General features: G+C 53.0%; 1 protein-coding gene across 3 annotated transcripts in view; it reads left to right on the plus strand.

Annotated features, from left to right (window-relative positions):
* Positions 1-18,694, plus strand: part of TMPRSS2 (transmembrane serine protease 2) — a 31,343-nt gene extending 12,649 nt beyond the window's left edge. For 2 of the 3 annotated variants that reach the window (XM_074351592.1, XM_074351541.1), the window contains 11 exons: positions 128-214; positions 926-1,045; positions 6,331-6,457; positions 7,653-7,763; positions 10,552-10,595; positions 11,737-11,908; positions 13,240-13,415; positions 14,128-14,223; positions 16,106-16,248; positions 17,042-17,194; positions 18,552-18,694. In XM_074351592.1, the coding sequence (XP_074207693.1) occupies positions 128-214; positions 926-1,045; positions 6,331-6,457; positions 7,653-7,763; positions 10,552-10,595; positions 11,737-11,908; positions 13,240-13,415; positions 14,128-14,223; positions 16,106-16,248; positions 17,042-17,194; positions 18,552-18,563 (1,241 nt within the window). In that variant the 3' untranslated portion in view covers positions 18,564-18,694. The remainder of the gene's footprint in view (positions 1-127; positions 215-925; positions 1,046-6,330; positions 6,458-7,652; positions 7,764-10,551; positions 10,596-11,736; positions 11,909-13,239; positions 13,416-14,127; positions 14,224-16,105; positions 16,249-17,041; positions 17,195-18,551) is intronic. The other variant, XM_074351631.1, reaches the window with a different exon arrangement.
* Positions 18,695-19,185: the final 491 nt, after the last annotated feature.

Consider the following 19,185-nt stretch of genomic DNA (forward strand, 5'->3'; position numbering starts at 1 on the left):
TTTGCAAGTTACTTAAGTGACACAAATTCAAGGGAACTCCATCAGGATTGCAAGGAACATGAAATTTGAGAGTCTGATTTCTAAGAAATTCGACCACTAAATTGTGTCCTCACTTCTTTTCCTCCAGAGACTAAGAAAGTGCTGTGCGTCACCCTTGGCCTGGGGGCCATCCTAGTGGGAGCAGTGCTGGCTGCCGTCCTGCTCTGGAAGTTCAGTAAGTGCTGAGGAGCTGCCCTGAGCCGGAGAGGGCCAGGTCGTGGGGGGCTGGCCCTTCCGCGCCCCTGCTCTCTGGGCTGGGGGACCATCCACAGTCCCTCTTGAAGTTTCCCACCTCTTGCCTTCTGTTTGGTTACGTGATGCGTGAATAACCTTCCTTGAAAGCAGCCAGTCTGGTCTGTGTGCTTCATTGTAATCTGTGGTTTGTCAAGATCCCATGTGCTTTGTGTGGCATGGACACACGGGAGAAGCGTGTGGCACTTACCCTGTGCTTTGGGGCACTAGGTGGCACCTGGCATTCGTGAGCACGGCTGCCCCACCTGGGGCCACACCTGGTCCCTGTATCTCAGTGTTCAGCGGTGGCTCCCCGGGCCACCTCCTGTAACCCAGTGCAGGTCTCCTCCATCAGCCCGGGGCAGCGTTTGTGGACTGCAGGACTCACCTGTGTGGCAGAGAGGACGGGGGCGCGCTGTCCAGATTCAAGGCTAGGGGTCCTTCCCTCCGCCCGGCAGTAACGGACCCGAGGGGCTCGGCGTTGCTGACGGCCAGCCCCGGTTCCTTTGATATACGCAGTCCATGCAGTCGGCGAGGGCTCATCCTCTTCTTTCAAAACAAAGGGGAGGAGCTGACTTCCTCTCATCACGTGGGCGCTGGGAGGTTTTCTTGGTTTCTCAGCCTGACGGGCACCTCCCTCCCGTTTCTCTGCAAGAGGAGAGCAGGTGCTCGGCGTCCGAGATGGAGTGTGGCTCGTCGGGGACCTGCATCAGCCCCTCTCAGTGGTGCGACGGCGTCCTGCACTGCCCCGGCGGCGAGGACGAGAACCAGTGTGGTGAGTGGGAGAGGGCCGCTCCTCCTGGGCTCCGGGCTCTGGGTGTGTACTGGAGGAGCGGCCCCCAGGCTGGGAGTGATGGTGCAGGGCCCGTGTCCAGCACTGTGATCGCTCCATCACTGCATTCCTATCTGGAGGCTGAGCCGTGCATCTAAGCCAGGTTTTCAGATGAGGAGACAGGCTCAGAGTGGGTGAGCTGCTGCCTGACATCGCACAACCGGGGTCCGGGGAGGGAGAAGACAGCCCAAGGCCAGGCCAGCGTGTGCACCCAGCTGCCACAGGATGTCATCTCTTGGCAGCTAAAGCGAGCAAACTGTTTAAAAGATAAAGTTGGGAGTGCGCTGTGCCTTTTTCTTTAAAAAAAAAATTTTTTACGGTAACTAGGTTTGTTTATTATTTAATGGAGGCACTGGGGATTGAACCGAGGACCTCATGCATGCTAAGCACGCGCTCTACCACTGAGCCACACCCTTCCCACGCCTCGCTATGTGTTTTCTAAACAAGCTGAACTTAAAGCGATCTGTTGTCACAGGTGGGCACCTCTTCTGCTTCTATAATTTTCTATTAATTATTTCAGGGGTGGTAAAGTCCTGCAAAGGGGAAATCGATTCTCTAGTCCGAGGGCTGCGCTAATATCCACCGATGGCCGTACCAGAGCCTGAAGTCTGCTGTGTGCTCTGGGAGCCATTAGCATTTAATGCAGGTGGTGCCAGAGAAAGGCCGTGCTCGTGGGACCTGCAGGAACCTGCAGCTCCCGCCCCGGGAGTGTTTGCACGTGTCAGTGGCTCACTCACTCCCTAAACTGTCAGCGGAGTGCCTTGCCTTTATTTTGGTGATAATATATTTGTCATCATTTTCTTAAGTAAAGGAGGGAGCTTTTGAGATTGAGCAGATGTGGTTAAGATGTCAGGCGGTTTTCCTGCACACGCGCGTGTGTCAGTAAACTCCAGCCAGACAAACATGTAATGTTCCTTGGAGAGACTTTCTCGCTCTCTTCTTAGTATTGAAGTTGTATTTGTTTAAATACTTTGAGTCCATGTGCTCAAATAGATCAAAATTCAGAAAGTCCCTAAGGGTGTGCAGTGAAAAATCTCATCTCCCCACTTCCCTTACACTCACACACAACACACACACACACACACACAAATGCACTCACATACCATGAGACAATAGAAAATACATGCTGGTCTCCACCCCTACTTCCCGGCCCGGAGCTCCTGGAACCCTGGGAATTCCTAAGTGACAAGAGCACCAGGAGCATCGTTTGTCCCAGCGTCTGGTCCCTTCCTGACACAGGACTCCTGAAACCCTTGTCACTCCCTGGGTGACAGGCGTGTCCTTTGTTCTAACGAGGTGACTGGGTGGCTCCTGGATGGGAGCTGGTCGCCACAAAGAACAAGCCGTGGTTAGAAGCTTAGAACTTGCAGTCCTGCCCCCCCGTTCTCGAGAGGGGACAAGGGCTGGAAAGGGAGTTAATGATTGGCCGCGCCTACGGGATGGAGCCACCACGAAATCCCAGAAGTGCAGGGTGGGGAGCTTCCGGGTTGGTGACCGCGTGAAGGCCTGGGGAGACAGGCGCGCCCAAAGAGGGCGCGAAGCCCCTGCCCCTCCCCACATGCCCGCCACACGCGTCTCTTCCTCTGCAAGTTCATCTCTGTCCTTCCCCATGTTCCTTTATAATAATCTGGTGAACAGAAAGTGAACGGTTTTCCTGAGTCCTGTGAGTCACTCTAGCAAGTTAATCGAAACTTGAGGAGGGGGCCGTGGGACCCTCTGACTTACAGCTGATCATTCAGGGGCACAGGTGACAACCCGGACTTGGGACGGGCATCTGAAGTGGGGAGCAGTCCTATCGGCCTTAACCTGTGGGATCTGATGATCTCACCAGGTAAAGAGTGTCAGAATTGAGTTAAATTGTTGGACACCCACTGGTGTCCCCGAGAATTGCTTGTTACGGGGTAAAAGCCGCCCACGTTTGGTGATCAGAAGTGTCAGGAGGAGAGTGTTCCGCATGAGCAGTGAAGGGACGCACGGGAGACAAGGACTCCAGGAGAATGAAGAGCTGGGTTGTTTTACCATCACACACGTGTGTGCTCACACGCACGCACACACGCCTGTTCACTAACCAGTCATGTTTTTCCCTTGGGGGCAATTAAAAGAGTATCTTGTTTGTGCAGTTTTTGCACCAGAAGTAAATACGTGTTTGCATTCTTGATCTGCTCATTTCCCAATGGTTGTTACCATCCGGCTGATTCCACAGTACTGGCCACACATCCTCAAAGTCATTCTCCGCCCAGACCCCAGCCTCCCGTTTCCCTCCACTGCCCTCCGCTGCCCTCTCCGTGTTCCTTTGCATGGAACACCGAGCAGTTTCATGTGTACAGAAAATCGAGCAGACAGCACAGAGCTCTCTTGTCCCTATTTTTAACATCTTGCATTGAGTGGTTTGTGCGTTGTAAGTGATACATCAGTATCAATACATCCTTTTTTTCTTTTTATTTTTTTAATATTTTATTTATTTTATTAATGTGTTAATTATCTTTTTGTGGGGAGGAGGTAATTAGGTTTATTTATTTTTAGAAGAGGTACTGGGGATTGAACCCAGGACCTTGTGCATGCTAAGCATGTGCTCTACCACTGAGCTATGTGCTCTACCACTGAGCTATGTGCTCTACCACTGAGCTATACCCTCCTCCCTTTTTTCTTTTTTTTAAATTGAAGTATAGTTTACAATGTTGTGTCAGTTTCTTGTGCACAGCATCATGTTTCAGTCATACATATACATACATGTTCGTTTTCATATTCTTTTTCATTATAGGTTACTACAAATTATTGACTATAGATCCCTGTGCTATATAGTAGAAATTCGTTGTTCATTAATTTTATATATAGCAGTTAGTATCTGCAAATCTTGAACTCCCAATTTACCCCTTCCCACCCCCTCCCCCCCAATAACAAGCTTGTTTTCTATGTCTGTAGGTCTGTTTCTGTTTTGTAAACAATTTCATATGTGTCTTATTTTTTAGATTCCACATATAAGTGATTTCATATGGTATTTTTCTTTCTCTTTCTGGCTTGCTTCACTTAGAGTGAGGATCTCTAGGTCCATCCATGTTGCTGCAAATGGCATTATTTCATCCCTTTTTATGGCTGGGTAGTATTCCATTGTATAAATATACCACGGCATCTTTATCCAGTCATCTGTCAATGGACACTTAGGTTGTTTCCATGTCTTGCCTATTGAAAATAGTGCTGCTGTGAACATTGGGGTGCATGTTGATACATTATTACTGACAAAAGTCCTTAGTTTACATTGAGGTTCATTCTTAATATTGTGGACAAATGTCTAATGTACTTAAACTTGGACAGTAGGTTTGGACAGATGTATAAAGACATGCATCCATCATTACAGTATCGTACAGAGTAGGTCCACTGCCCTAAAAGTCCTCTGAGCCCCGCCCATTCACCACCGAGCCCCCAGCCCTGAGTAACACTGATCGTTTTACCGTCTCCATGCTTTTGCCTTTTCCAGAGTCACAGAGTTGGCATCACACAAAGGGTAGCTTTTTCAGATTGGCTTCTTTTACTTAGACACATGCATGTAATGCCTCCATGTGTCTTCATGGTTCGAGGGCTCATTTCTTTTTAGCACTGACTCATAGTACGCTGCCTGTTTACCACTCACGTGGTGTATGGACCCACTCATCATGGAAGTGTTAGGACAGGATCACACCAAGGCCGGTCATCCCGTGGAGGAGTGAGCCCAGACATCAGGCTGGCCGTCCAGGGAGTCGGGGTCACCGAGGGGAGGCGAGAGTGAGCCCGGGGAGCAGCCCGGTCCTCCCCTCACACTTAAGCCCACATGCATCGCCCCCAGCCACAAAGCGGCGTTTTCACGCTGCGACTTCCCAGAGGTCGTGCCACACAGAGCACGTCATTCGGCACCTCGCCGTCTTGTGCACAGTGCCGTCTTCTGGATCGTTCATGTTAACGCAGGGCACGCTGGTTAACCCTCAAGTGTTAACGCAGGACTCCCCTCTGCGAAGAAGACACAAGGTGTTTCCCCCACAGCACGAAGAGTCTCGGAATTCTGCAGGAGGAGGGGGGGGGTGGGCAGGGAGGGGGCTTCAACTATATTTATAATGTTTTATTTCTTTAAACAAAAGAGTTGGGGTTGTTGTGGCAAAATGTTAATGAAGTTAGAGGCAGAGCTTTCCAAAGGACTCAGCACATCCCCGGGAGCTCTCTGTTGGGCCGAAGGGTCAACCTGCTGCTCAGAGTGATTGTCTAAAAGTGTTTTTCAAAGACAAATGAAAAATCCATAAAACCAAACAAAAAAACACTTTTTAAAGCCTCTTCATCTTATTCATTTATTTTCTTAAGAAACAGTTTTATAATACACGCATAATTTGCAGGCCACAAAGCCAACCTTTTACTTAATTAATTTAAGTGAGGTACCACCAGTTACAACGTGTCAATTTCTGGCACACAGCACAAGGTCCCAGTCGTGCATGTGCATACATACGTTCGTTTTCATGTTCTTGTTCATTAAAGGTTATTATAAGATACTGAACATAGTTCCCTGTGCTCTACAGAAGAAACTTCTTAAGCCAATCTTTTAAAAGGCTCAGTCCAGTGGTTTTTTGTTTTTTTTTTTTTTTAAGTAGAGGCACTGGGGAGAGCACCCAGGACCTCGTGCACGCTAAGCACATTCTCTACCACTGAGCTGTCCCCCTCAGGCCAGTGGTTTTTATCTATTCACAGAAACTGGCAGCATCAGCACAATCGTTCTAGCACATTCTCTTCATCTCGTAAGGAAATCTCAAGCTCTCGCCCCCTGACCCACCTCCTGCGTCCCCCTGGGCCCTGAGCAACCACGAGTCTACTTCCTGTCTCGTGCGTGTTCCTGCATGTGGTGTGTGTCAGCGCTCACCCCCTTTCATGGACGAATAATTCATGTTCCATTGTGTGGGCACCATCCTTCGTGCGTACACCTGTTGACGGACATCTGGGCTGTTTCCGCCTGTGGCTGTTGTGAATAACGCGCCCAGGAACATTTGTGTACCATGTTTGTTTTGTCTGAATACTTGTCTTCAGTTGTTGGGTGAAGGGCACTTTTTTTTGCCGGGAAAGGCTGGATTCTCAGCACACCTCATGAGTGTGGTCAGAGCCTCGGGAAGAGGGAGCCCTGCACGCCCCCTCCCGAGCCTCTGTGTCCCCGGGTGGGAGGGGCTCGCCCGTGGCAAGACCATGGTCTGGAGCTCACGAGCATCTCCCTTCCGCAGTGCGCCTCTACGGACCCAACTTCATCCTTCAGGTCTACTCACCTCAGAGGAAGTCCTGGCACCCCGTGTGTCAGGAAGACTGGAGTGAGAGCTTCGGGAGGGCCATGTGCCAGGACCTGGGCTACGGGTGAGTTTGCAGCCCCCCACCTCAGAGGTGGGGCCGTGACGGTGACAGGCATAGAAACGTCAGAAGAAGGACCAGTGCTTCCCTCTGCCCCTCGCTGGCAATGCCAGGCCGCGGACACCACAGACCCTTGTCTCCATCCCACAGCTGCTCCGGGAAGCCAGCAGGGAAGCGTGTACCACACCAGCCCCCTCCACGGCATCTCCCAGCTCTGCCTCCTCCTGGGCCTCCATCCGCCCCGGTTACTCAGGGCTGTCTAGTGCTGTGATCACCAGGGTCCGGGGTGCTGGCCGAGGGCCTTGGGTGGCTCATTTCCTGAGAAGCCTCTGGGCAGAGTTGAGACCTTGACTTCATTTGTCTCCTTGATGGGGGCTGGGGCTGGAGGGCGAGCAGGGAGGGCTGCGGGGGAGGTCAGAAGGAACAGGTCCCACGTGACCTCCCCTGCATGCGTGCAGGAGACGTTGAAGGCTTCTGAACAAGAGACAACTGATCATCAGACTGATGCATAAGAGAATTCACTCCTCATGCAGCCACCAGAGGAGGTGGGAGAGGGAGGTGGGAGGGCCCCTCCCTGGGGTCCCAGTTAGTGGCTCACCGGGGCGTCCCTGCGGATGCCTGGCAGCCGTCTGGCCTCCCAGAGGAAGGCTGTGTGATTTCACTGCCTCCTTTTCTTCCTTGGGGGTGTCCCTGTGTGACTTCTGTGCAATTCTAGGGTATTCCCTGTATGCCAGTTTTCAAAATGAATTACCGCTCCACAAGAAGGCTGGCTTCTTAGTGAAATACTTCAAAATGCCACCCCCCCAAACTGTAGCACAGGGCACCATGGCTGACAGTGAGCCCCCAGCACGGTTCAGAATCTGTGTTCCGTAACAGAGCATTTTCACACGTGTACCTTGGCTCATTCACAAGGCCTCACACACCCTTACCTTCACTGCTTCTTCAGCCTCATCCAGATTAGGCCGGACGCACGACTGCTGGACGACTGTTACCTGACACTTCAGGGTCATCAGCTGGAAGGATGGTTATCAGGCAGTGTCACTTGATTGGAACTTGTGGTTTTGTTTTTCGAAATGCTGAGGTGTTCTTAATCTGAACGTCATGCAAGAGAAGGATTATGACACAGCGTAGGATCTGCGTAGGATTTGCAAATGCTTACAGCAGAACCATTATTTTAAGCAAGATTTTCTGTCTTTTTTAGGAATAGTTTTTATTCTAGCCAAGGAGTAGTGGATGACAGCGGGGCCACAAGCTTTATGAAGCTGAACATCAGTGCCAACAACATCGATCTCTATAAAAAGCTGTACCACAGGTATTTCATTTGGTGGTTTCTCGTTTCCTTCCAAAAGTTTTACAGGTAGAATGAGTGGGAGACATCGGGGGGGTCACTGTCGGAGTTTGATTTCTCTGCTGCAGTTGTGGGTTTGGCGTGGATTCTCAAGGGGAGGATACTGGACTCTGCGCAGGACCCATTGCTCTGGCAGCTCTGGGCTCGTTCTTGGGAAGCGGCTACGTGTATCTGCCATCTTGTTTGTGCCGTCTGCCCTCTGTGGCATTGGGTAACACTGCAAAATTGAGATTCTTCTTCCCTGATTTTCTTGGCTCTCCAGACATTAAAGGAGGACCTTACTATGTGTCTGGATGTGGGTCTAGGAATCCAAAAGAATGTCTCGAGGTCCCAACCCAGGCGACCTACTTACTCATCCTGGTTTGCCCAGGACTCTGCTGGTTTCACACTGGAAATCCTACTTCCGAGGCATGCCCCGAGCCCCAGGCAGCAGGGGCGGTTGGTCCTCAGCCTCAAGGCGTAGCTGTCCGACGGTGCTGTGTGTGTGTGGGTGCGGGGGCTGCTGGAAGTGAGCAGCTGGTCCCTGCAGCGGCCCACACATCCTTCTTCCTGTATCTTTGTTTCCTGTGCCTGGAGGCTGACTAGCAGTGCTGGACGGTTCCCAGTGTGCCCAGTGGGTGGGAATGAACCTAAGCTGGTCCCCTGAGGGATGGTTTAGCTGGTTAGGAGGATGGGGAAGAGGGCTGGGCTTTAACTAGTCGTTTTACGTTGCATATGTTTAAAATGATTGCGGTCTTCTTAGCATCATTACTATTTATTTGAATGGTTTTTTTTTCTTCTGACTTTTCTTCTGTTTACAATGTTGTATTATATCTGAATGTTCTTTAATGTGGAAGATACACAGTGTCCTTTGTGCAGAAGCCTCCCAGGTCTCTTATCACTCGTCCCCAGGTGGCCAGCCAGGCCATCACCTCCCTGCTGGCCAGGTGCCAGTCACTGCATTTAGGGGAGAACGGACTGGTCATGTGTCCCCTCCTTCCCTGTGAGTGGGAGACTGGAAGCAGGTTTGCATTCCTGGCGGCCCAGGCTGAGGTGTCTGGGGACTGACTTCTGCCTGAGGCGCCTGAGCTTGGCCGTCTGCCGGAATGGGACAGGGCGAGCCCAGGAGGAGGGGTGGGCACAGCCAGGTGTGCCCATCAAAACAGCGCCCCATGGTTTGCCCACCCAAGAAGCTAAACACAGCTGCCCGGGCTCTTTTTAAATGCCGAGTGTCTCTTTGTCCTCCTGGTTCCGTGGAATCGGGGCTGAGCAGGGGCAGGAAATCTACCACCTCTCGGTTAAGAGCCTTGGAAACTCTCCGGGTAGCTGTAGGGTTTGGAGGAAAGAAGAGAAAGTCATTGGCAGCTGGTGTTCTGGGTGCGGGGCAGGGGTGGGAGGACTTCCTTCCTCTTGGCTTTCAGAAGTTGCTCATTATTACCTGAGTCTCGGGCTCTTGGTGGGGTTTCTCCAAATGGCTGCTTTGTGCCCTGATGCTGGTGGCTGGACAGTGTGCCTCCTTGTGGAGGAGAATGGTCCTTAGAAAACATCTCTTAATGGCAGTGTGTCTTCTCTTGGCATCCCAAAACCTCTCAGCCAGAGACCACCAGGACACGCTGTGTCCTGGAGTCAAGGGTGTCTCAGTGGGACGGTGCTGGAAAGAACTTATTATAGGACATAGGCTTGTGTTGGGTCATTTTGGGGAAGGTTCCAGGAAGCAGAGCTTTGCCCTGGATTGAAAGCTGTCAGGAAGTGACGGTGATTCTGTAGTTGGTGTCTTAATGCTTTTTTTTAGAAGGTGGGTGGTGGAAACCCGGTTACAGCTGAGAAGGGCAAAGAAGCATGGTCACTCATGTCAGCCAGCAGAGGGGGCTGTTGGTCACTGTGTGGTTTGGACCAGGTTCATCACGGTCGGTCTGCTTAGAGGGGACATTGCGGTGGGCTTGCCTCTGTTCTGCTCCATCACATGACAGTGCTCTGGTCTGATGCTTTGTGGGGTTTTCTTCCTTTTTTTTTTTTTTTTGATGGGGGTGCCGGGGATTGAACCCAGGACCTCGTGAATGCTAAGCACGAGCTCTACCACTGAGCTCTACCCTCCCCTACCACCCCCGGCCCAATGTTGATGCTCTGCAGTCTATGTTCAACGGGAGACACAGCCAGCTGTGACCCCCTGGCTGTCAGGGCTGCTTCTCTCTTCAGCATATTGGGGAGAAACTCACTCTGTGACAGACGCATTGGTTATTTCTTGTCTGTAACTCTGAATGTCTGTCTCCCAAATGAGTAACTTTTCTTTCTTTTTGCTCCCAGGCAAATGATTGGTTGTCAACTTCCTGTGCAGTAAATGTAAAACAGTTATTGGAACCCAGAAGTTTACAAATGTCTTCCATACAGAATTAAAGGATGGAATTTAAGTTCCAAGAAAACAAATAATAGCTGCTCTGTTGTGTGCTGCCCTTCCCAACCGCCTTATGAGTTGGTGCTATTTAGCCCATTCTGGAGATGGGGAAATTGAGGCGCAGGGAGGTTGAGTGCTTTCCCAAGGTCACAAAGCTTGAATTTGAATCCTGCACTTTGACTCGGCATCTGCTCTTTGCTACTGCCCCCTGTGGGTGTAGATTCACTTTCCTTCTTCACTTTCCTTCTTCATTTGTGGCCTCTTCTATGTCTGGGGAGGCAGGGAGTGAGAACACTGGAAGAAAATATTTATTTCTAAGTATTTTGAGAATCAAGTGTTTCATTTATTATAGTGACCACAGTGTCCCCTCTTCTTTTGTAGTGATGTCTGTTCTTCAAAAAGAGTGGTTTCTTTGCGCTGTATAGGTAAGTGACCCTTGGTTTTCCTTTCTGTGCTTCTAAGTAGGAACCCTTCTGTACTTACAGAAACGTGTCCCCGTGTCTTTGGGGGGCGTGGAGAGAAGAAGGCTGGGACGTGGGTTGGGATATGCCCAGTGCTCTGCCCCAGGGAGCGCCTTTCTTCAATTTTGATGCACTTTCGGTGCCTTCTGCCTCGGGTCCAGGAAGCAGCTGTCCCACGAGAACGGGCACGTTCAAGACACCGACGGGTCCCGCTCTGTGGTGTCCCCAAGGCAGAGCTGGGGGCCTGTGGGAATCCCCATCCCTGGGTTCGGATTACTTAGTTTCCAAACTTTCATCAGCGTGGAGGACACTGGGATCCCTTCTCTGGGATGGCCCCACCCTGTTTCCACACGAATCTTGGGCCTGAAGCTCAACTTTTGAGTTTGAAGAGGTAAAACGAGCAGGTACCCCCAGTGGACGCATGTCCCAGTTGTCCCAGCAGTAATTTCCCAGCCAGGCTGGCTCAAACTTCTTGACGTACCCAGAGAGCGTGGCACCCCCTGCCCGTGCCCCCTGCCCTCCTGCCCAAGCCGTCCCCTTGTGGTGGCATGGGAGCAGCACACGCAAGGAAGGCCCTCCTTAGCTTGTTCAGGAATCTTCAGGCCTCTGAGCATTCAAGGAGGTCCCAGGGCCTTCGTTACCCATGCCTCTGCTCCACCTGAGTATGTGGGGGACGCTAACGAATCACACTAGCGCCAGGAGAAGGCGGCACCCAGTGCCAGCAGAAGTGGTGCTTTCTGACTTGAAGCGAAACACGATGAAAACTTTAACATAAATTCTCTTAATACATTTACAGTCTTGTATTTACAAGCTAAATATATATAGGAAATCACAAATAAATCCCTTTTAATTAAAAAAAAAAGTGGCACTTCCTCGGGTGTGGGGCTGGGGGCTAGAGGAACGTCCTCTCCTCTCCCCCACCTGAGAGAGACCAGGACACATTTTCTAAAACTCAGACCCCAAACAAACAGGAGCAAGAGGTGACAATGGTCATCCTCGAGCCAGGCAGAACCCCTGGGATGGGAGCCGTCTGGGCGCCCGGTGCAGCGGCGGGTTGGCCCTGCTTCTGCTCACCGGCCCGCTGCGCTCTGTTTGTCGCCCCCAGAGTGCGGGGTCTCCGAGAAGACGAGCCGCCAGAGCCGGATCGTGGGCGGCTCGAGCGCCAACCTGGGGGACTGGCCCTGGCAGGTCAGCCTGCACGTGCAGGGCATCCACGTCTGCGGAGGCTCCATCATCACCCCCGAGTGGATCGTGACTGCCGCCCACTGCGTGGAGCAGTAGGTTCCCAGTCCTAGGGGGCGGGGCCCGCGGGCAGGGGCGGGGCCTGGGGGCAGGGGAGGGGCCCTGGAGCGGAGGTGGGGCCCGGGGGCGGAGGCAACGCTGTGCCCTGTGGCCTTGAGGGAAGTCTTTGACCTGTTCAGGCTCCGGTTTCCGAACAAGTGGGGATTCTAAGGGAGCCCACTTCGTGGAGTCTCTGGGAGGGTTACATAAGTCGTGATGTGAAGCCCGTGGCCAAGCCCATCCCTTCAACAAATGTCCACCGCAGTAGGGCTCCGGAGCAGGGATGCCCTGAGGGGCTGGGGTGATGCTGTGATCAGAACTCCTTCCAGCCTGTGGTCTTCTCAGCTCCAGCCTACCTTTCTTGAGGCCCCTGCCCTCTTGGGAAGCCTGGTCTCCCCTGGGTTCTCCTCTGAAGAGAGTGTGCTCAGGGACACTCAGACCTCACTCTGTCCTGCCGGAAGATTCTCTGTGGTTCCTTAAACACCTTTGGCCACAGCGTTGCCCAGACAGATGTGTGGGGAGGGGTGAGGGTAACCATCATTTATAGCTTTAGCTTTTGTAGAAGATGTTGTCCCTGTCCCCACTCCTTTTTTCTTAAACATGGAGTTTTTTGGTCACATGCTTACTTTGAGAAAACCCTACTCATCAGAGTGAGGGTGAGCGTAGCGTGGCTCCTGGCCCAGCCGTTCTCTGCCTGAGTAGCCCTGGACAGCTCACTCGGGGCATCTGACTGGACCGTCTGCACCTGTGAGCCAGGTGCGCCGCTCCTCCCGGGGCTGTTGTGAAGGCTGAAGGAAGCGATGTTTATTACCCAAGAGTGTCCCTTCCTTCCATCCACTGGATTCCGTGGGCTCCAGGATTTGGGATTCTCTTAGAAGAGAAACAGCTAGGTGAAGGTAATGCCCGGATGGCTATTAGACCTAGAGTCCATTAATCAGCACACATTTATCAAGCACCTACTGTGTGCCAGGAAATGCCCTAGCTTATAAAGATAAGTCCCAGTCCTGCCAGAAATGGGGCTTCAAACCCCAGGGAGGCGTTTAGGCTCCAGAATACGTGTTCTCAGGAAATTCGAAGGTTTGCAGGCTGGTGCCGGAGCACAGGATGAGCAGGATTCGTTAGTGAGGTGAGGGGGAGCTGTGGGAGGGCGAGGCTGCGTGAGAGGGGAACAGGGAAGGGCCTGAGACCGCCAGGCCAGTCTTGTCGGGTGGCTTTCGGCAAATTGTGTCACCTTGGGGACACTTGGCCCTGGCCAATGACTTTTCAAGATCCTTGTGGTTCCTTTGTGGTTCTGAGATGCTGAGGGGTGTTCATCTTTGTCTTCTAGGCCTCTTAGCAATGCCAAGATTTGGACAGCCTTTGCAGGAATTTTGAGTCAATCTCTCATGATCTATGGAAATGGATATCAAATAGCAAAAGTGATTTCCCATCCAAATTATGATTCCAAGACCAAGAACAATGACATTGCTCTTATGAAGCTGCAGACACCTCTGACTTTTAACGGTAATACCTGTGTGCATGTGGTCCCGCGTGTGTGAACAGTTTTGACCAAATCTTAAGGACAGATTGATTGGAAATAAAGCATGCTGTGATGCAGGAAGGACGGAATTTGCACTGAGTGAGGGTGTGTGCAGGGAGGGGGTGGGGAGGGGCTTGGCTGATAGAAGAGGGCTCAGCAGAAGACAAGTTACCCAAAAATGTGCCCGCGGCCACTGAGGGATGTGGTCAGCATGCTTCCTCCGCCGCACAGAATGAGATCACGGAATAAGTCAGCACACGTGAACGTCTGGAAGAGGCGAATTTGGTGGGCAGTGTCCGGCCAGTCAGCTCTGACTGGCTGCTGGCTGTAGCTGCCCTGCTGTGAGGTTCACTGCAGCAGGCTGACCGTCCACCTCCGTCCTTGTCCATTTAGTCTGTTGTTGACGCAGCTCTGCCGTGTCCAGTGTCAACTGTTTGCATCCAAAGACTGTTGACCTTCAATCTCCCAAAACATAATTTCCAGAAGGGGACGTCTGGCCTCTTAGAAGGGGGCCAGGCAGGGACAGGAAGGGGGCGTGCTAGGACACACTGGAATCCGGACGTCTCCTTAGGCAGGATGGTGGTGGTCCCGGTCCCGGGCCCACGCGTGCACATGGCGAAGGCCCAGGTGGAGACCGTGGCCCCAGGTCTTTAGTTAGACCAGACCCCCTCACCGTGTTTTCCTCTCTTGAGACAGACAGAGTGAAGCCGGTGTGTCTGCCCAACCCGGGTATGATGCTGGAGGCGACACAGTCCTGCTGGATTTCCGGGTGGGGGGCCACCTACGAGAAAGGTGAGGCTCACGGGACGGGGTCAGCAGGTCCCACAGAGCAGAGCACAGGGCTCCCGAGAGGGAGGTCTAGGTTTCAATCCTGGTTCTACCGCTAAATGATTGGGTGACTTTGGGCAACTGACCCAGTCTTTGTGCCTCAGTGTCCCCATCTGCTAGATGGGACAATGCTACCTGCCCTACCTAACAGTGTTTCTATTACGATAAACGGAACAATGTGTAGAAATTGCTTTTCGAAGTGTAAAGGCCACGTAACGTGAGGGGCACACGGCCCCCTGTGTTCACACCCCTTTGTTGCTAATGGGCCGCCCCAGAAGTCCACCTGCCATGGACGCTGTGTGATCACAGACTCGGTCAGGACGGGCTTGCGGGACCAGCGATGTCCGGCTACAGGTCATCAAAGCCTTTGTCTTCCTGCCTCGACCCCCTCGAGACAGAGGAGCTAGACCGTCCTGCTGCGGGCAGACCTGGCTCCCTTCTTTTATAATGTGCTTTCATTCATCTCAGATGTTTTTCAAATGAGGCGATCCTGGCTGTATCATTTTTATGAAGCGTTGGAAGTACTTAGTGGTACAAAAAAGCATTTTATATACTGTTGACATCCTTCCAAAAAGTGTTTGGGGCACCTGCGTTGAGCCTTCCAGTAGCGAGCAAGGATTCCCAGCAGCCAAGATGAAAGGGAAAATCAACTACGTTTTGCAGGGCACCTACCTCGGGCTGGGAATGCAGCAGTGAACTAAATAAGACAAAATCTCTGCCTGCGGGAACTTCACCTTCTCTGTGCATGTCTGGGGGCAGGATGTGGTCAGAAAGGAAACAACCAAACTAGGTGCTTTATGACAGCGAGGGGTGGTCAGGGAATACTTCTAGGAAGAGGTGACATTTGAACTGAGAGCTGCATGACAAGAACATCTTAGGAACAGAAGGGCCAGTGCAGCTAGGGCATGATTGAGCAGGGGCGAGGGGGCAGGCTGGGGCCAGATTGTGTCGGGCCTCGTAGGCTGTGATGAAGACACTGGCTTCTATTCTGTGTGAGACAGGGAGCTGTCAGGAAGTTTTAAGCAGGGGAGTGACATGATCTGATGGCTGTGTAGGGAGTCTCGGAAAGGGTGGGGCGAGGGTAGACAGAATGGTGCAGTGAGGGGACCACTGCTGCGTCCTCTGAGATAAGAAAGCAGCTCAGACCAGGGAGTTGGGTGTGGAGGCACCTTTGGGTCAGAGCCACTAGGTCTGCTGATGGACTGAGCGTCAGCAGGGAGAGAGTGAGGAGTCAGGGAAGGCGGCTACGAGCTTATGGTCTGAGCCCCTCGCGGGTGGTGGAGCCGGTTCCTGAGCCAGGGAGGACTGGGTGGTGTGGACTGGGGTGGAGGAGGGCTCCGTGAGAGGTTCAGCTTCGGCACATTAAGCCCACAGAACCTAAAGACACCCTAGTGGCGGAAGCAAGGTGGGAGATGGAGCAGAGGCAGCAAGGACCGGGGAGTGTCTGGCACTTTCACAGTCATGGTGCAGAGGGTCGGGTGCTATCGAGGAAGGTCAGTTTGTTTGAGGTGGAAACACAGGAGCTCCTTGTGTGCCCCTGGGAATATTCCACAGAAGACAAAGTGACGAAGGAGGAAAAGTGACCTCAGGAAACCAAGTGGCTGGGTAATGAGAGGGTGACTCTAGGTCACAGGTGGAGCCCCACAGCCCCAGAGGCAGGCAGTCTTCCCCCCGAAACAGAATCTAAAGCCACTTTAAACACAGGCTCCCGCAGCTGGAAGATGCCCTGGTTCCCCAGGAGACGGCACAGGAGCAGGGAGAGAGGGGAGGGGTAGGGTAGTCCGTCCACGTGTCCGGGAGGGAGTCCAGGCTTCCTGGGAGAGCCCAATGCCATCCTCTGTCTCAGGGAAAACCTCAGACGTGCTGAACGCCGTCATGGTCCACCTCATTGAGCCCTGGAAATGCAACAGCAAATATGTGTACAACAACCTGATCACATCGGCCATGATCTGTGCGGGGTACCTGCAGGGAGGCGTCGACTCCTGCCAGGTAATGACCAGTTCGTGTCTAGCTTTTGGGCCTGGCCTAGCTCCCAGCGAGCCCGTGAGAGAGCCCCCTCCCTGACCTGGGACCTGGTGGCGGCCGTGGGAGGTGATGGCTGCTGACATACCAAGGCGCCTTGTATCCCCAACAAGGCGAGCCACTGCTTCCTCTGAAAGGCGCTATTGGGTCAGAGTGTCAGTGCAATGGAAGTATTTTGACTCTAAAAATAAGATTTAAAAAAAAGATACAAATGAACTTGTTTACAAATCAGAAATAGATTCACAGACATAGAAAACAAACTATGGTTACTGAAGGGAAAAGGGGTGGGGGGATAAATTAGGGGTTTGGGGTTAACATATACATACTACTATGTATAAAATAAACAAGAACCTATTGTACAGCACAGGGAACTATATTCCAAACCTGGTAATACCCTATGATGAAAAAGAGTCTGAAAAAGAATATATATATATGTACATGTATAACTGAATCACATCGTTGTACACCTGAAACTAACACAGCAATGTGAGTCAACCACACTTCAATTAAAAAAAAATGGACAGTCATTTATTTGTTAACTGTTAGCTGATGCAGGCAAAAATTAATGCCCGGTACAGTCTCCCTGGGGGACTGTATTACTGTCACCTCACTGGAGGTGGCTTGAAGCCCGCAGGCACTCCCGTCCCCCCTGCTGAGCCCCACCCCACCTCCCTGCCGAGCCCCTACCCTACCTCCCTGCCCTCTGTGATGTGAGGCTTGGGGTGTGACTTCTGCTCTTGTAACTTGCTATGTCCCCCAGGGTGACAGCGGAGGTCCTCTGGTCACTCTGAAGAACAGCGTCTGGTGGCTGCTTGGGGACACAAGCTGGGGGTCTGGCTGTGCCAAGGCTTACAGACCCGGAGTGTACGGAAACATGACAGTGTTTACAGACTGGATTTATCGACAAATGCGGGTAACTTTCCCGTCCTGACTGGGTTCTCTGACTCGCTGTGTCAAAGCCCAGATGTCCAGGAAGTGTGGTTGGCTGCAGTTGGCGTCCCCTCCCTCACCCTCCAGGACCCACCGCTGGTGTTTGGGTGAACGCGTCTGGGGCTCAGCTTTGTGGGATCCAGAGCTGACTGTCATGGGTTTGTGGGGCTCTGCTGACCACGCTTAGTTCTGGCTCCACTGGCTTTGTTGACTCACCTGGATGTCATCAAATCAGATTTCTGCTGACAGGCAGAGAGCAGAGGGAGGCCGATCAGCCGGTAGTGACTCTCCCTGTCCTTTTCTGGGCTGTGCTGTGCGTGCTGGGGTGGAGGAGCAGCTGGAACTCTCTGGTTCAGGGAGAGGTGGTGAGGAGGGGAGATGGTCCCCAGCGACCCTGCCCCCCTGACTCCCGGCCTGGCCCGAGATGCTTAGTGAAGCCCTGTCGTTGACCTCTGCCCAGATCCTGGGTGAGGACCGGACCCCTGTCCATCACAGGGGCCTCGGGACTGGCAGTGCTTACAGATTTCAGCCCCCTCGAGGGCTAAGCCTCTAGTGGAAGAAAAAGTTTTATTTTGTCCCCTCTCGAGTCTCCAAAGGTGCCCCGATGCCAGGAAAGGCAGGACCAGAGGTGCTGCCCAGTGAGACCGTGCCTGCCTCTGCCCCATGTGACCATCGGTGCTCACACTTTCAAGCGACCATGGGGCCCAGCCAGTCCCTACCCGACAAAGGGCCGAGTGCTGAAACTAGACAGCTGTCCTCCTGTCCCGCCAGGGGCTGCATGGAGGAGGGAAGTTGAGGGGCCCGGGGGGGCACTGGGAGGGGCAGGTGCCCCGAACACCTGGACGGAGGTGAGCCAGGCCTTGGGGTGACTGTCCCTCCAGGATGAGAGTGCAACGAGCACAATGGGTTTAGGCACTGCCAGTGGCTGAGCACCTTCAGAGCAGGGAGTGAGAGGGCTGGGCGGCAGCAGAGAAGGCGGGGTAGAAGGTGGGGCTAATTAAACACTTGATGTCTTTCAATGGCCAAGGTCAAGCTTGATTTGCCCAGAGAGAGGCCTGTGTTCCAGCCTTGCTGAATGGTCTGGTTCCAGCCATGCTGAGTGGTCTGGTTCCCACACACCCCGCTCTCCCTCCTCCCTCCGAGCCTTTGCACGTGCTGGTCTCACTCCACTGGTCAGCCTAACTCCTTGACCTTCACGCTGTAGGAAAAAAATATCCCTCTGTCTTGTTGCATCTGTTCATTTGCTGTGTAAGGGCCTCATGTCAATCTAAGGGGAAATAGTTTTCTACCTTCGTTTGTTTTAAGAAGATGACATCGTTTCGTTTTCCTTTTCTGAACAGGCCAACAGCTAACCCGTCCGGCCTTGGGCACTGGCACCGCTCCCCGAGGGAGTGAAGGGGCAGGCCTTCACCTCGTGCATCATGGCTTTGTAGAAATGAGTCCCAGGTCCTTTCATTTTGATTAAACAGCAAACTTCTCTGTCGATGGCATTCTCCGCAGTTCTGTGCAGGCCACGTGGCTCTTCCCCAGGGGCCCGCTCCCGGACGCCCATCCGAAAGGGGGTCCTTTCGGATGGGGGACACGCAGGACCAGTGCAGAACAGAGGGGTGGGGTCTGCCCCCTGGGACCTCCTTTCTGACCTCATTTGAGGGGCCACCCTTGCAGGCACATGGGGCTGGTGACTTCTCAGCTACTGGACAGCGTGAGCTGGAACCGAGAAAGCCCCAGGTGCTGGGGTCACCTGCCCTCTGGGACCGCGGCCAGTGAGGGCCCCCTGGGGTGTCCCCCAGGGCCTGTCGCCCCAGAAGGAATTTTGATGATCAGTGTTTGTGCCTTCTCAGCAGCCCCTGAGGGTGGCCGAAGATAAAGGGACGAGCCCTTCATGGGGGATGACTTGAGAGCCACTTGTCAGGGCACAGAAAACTTTCTCCTTCCTTGGAGGGGTGAGGGTGCGGACGGAGTGCCCGGAACATG

This window comes from Camelus bactrianus, chromosome 1 (assembly GCF_048773025.1).
Source record: "Camelus bactrianus isolate YW-2024 breed Bactrian camel chromosome 1, ASM4877302v1, whole genome shotgun sequence".
NCBI classification, from domain to species: domain Eukaryota; kingdom Metazoa; phylum Chordata; class Mammalia; order Artiodactyla; family Camelidae; genus Camelus; species Camelus bactrianus.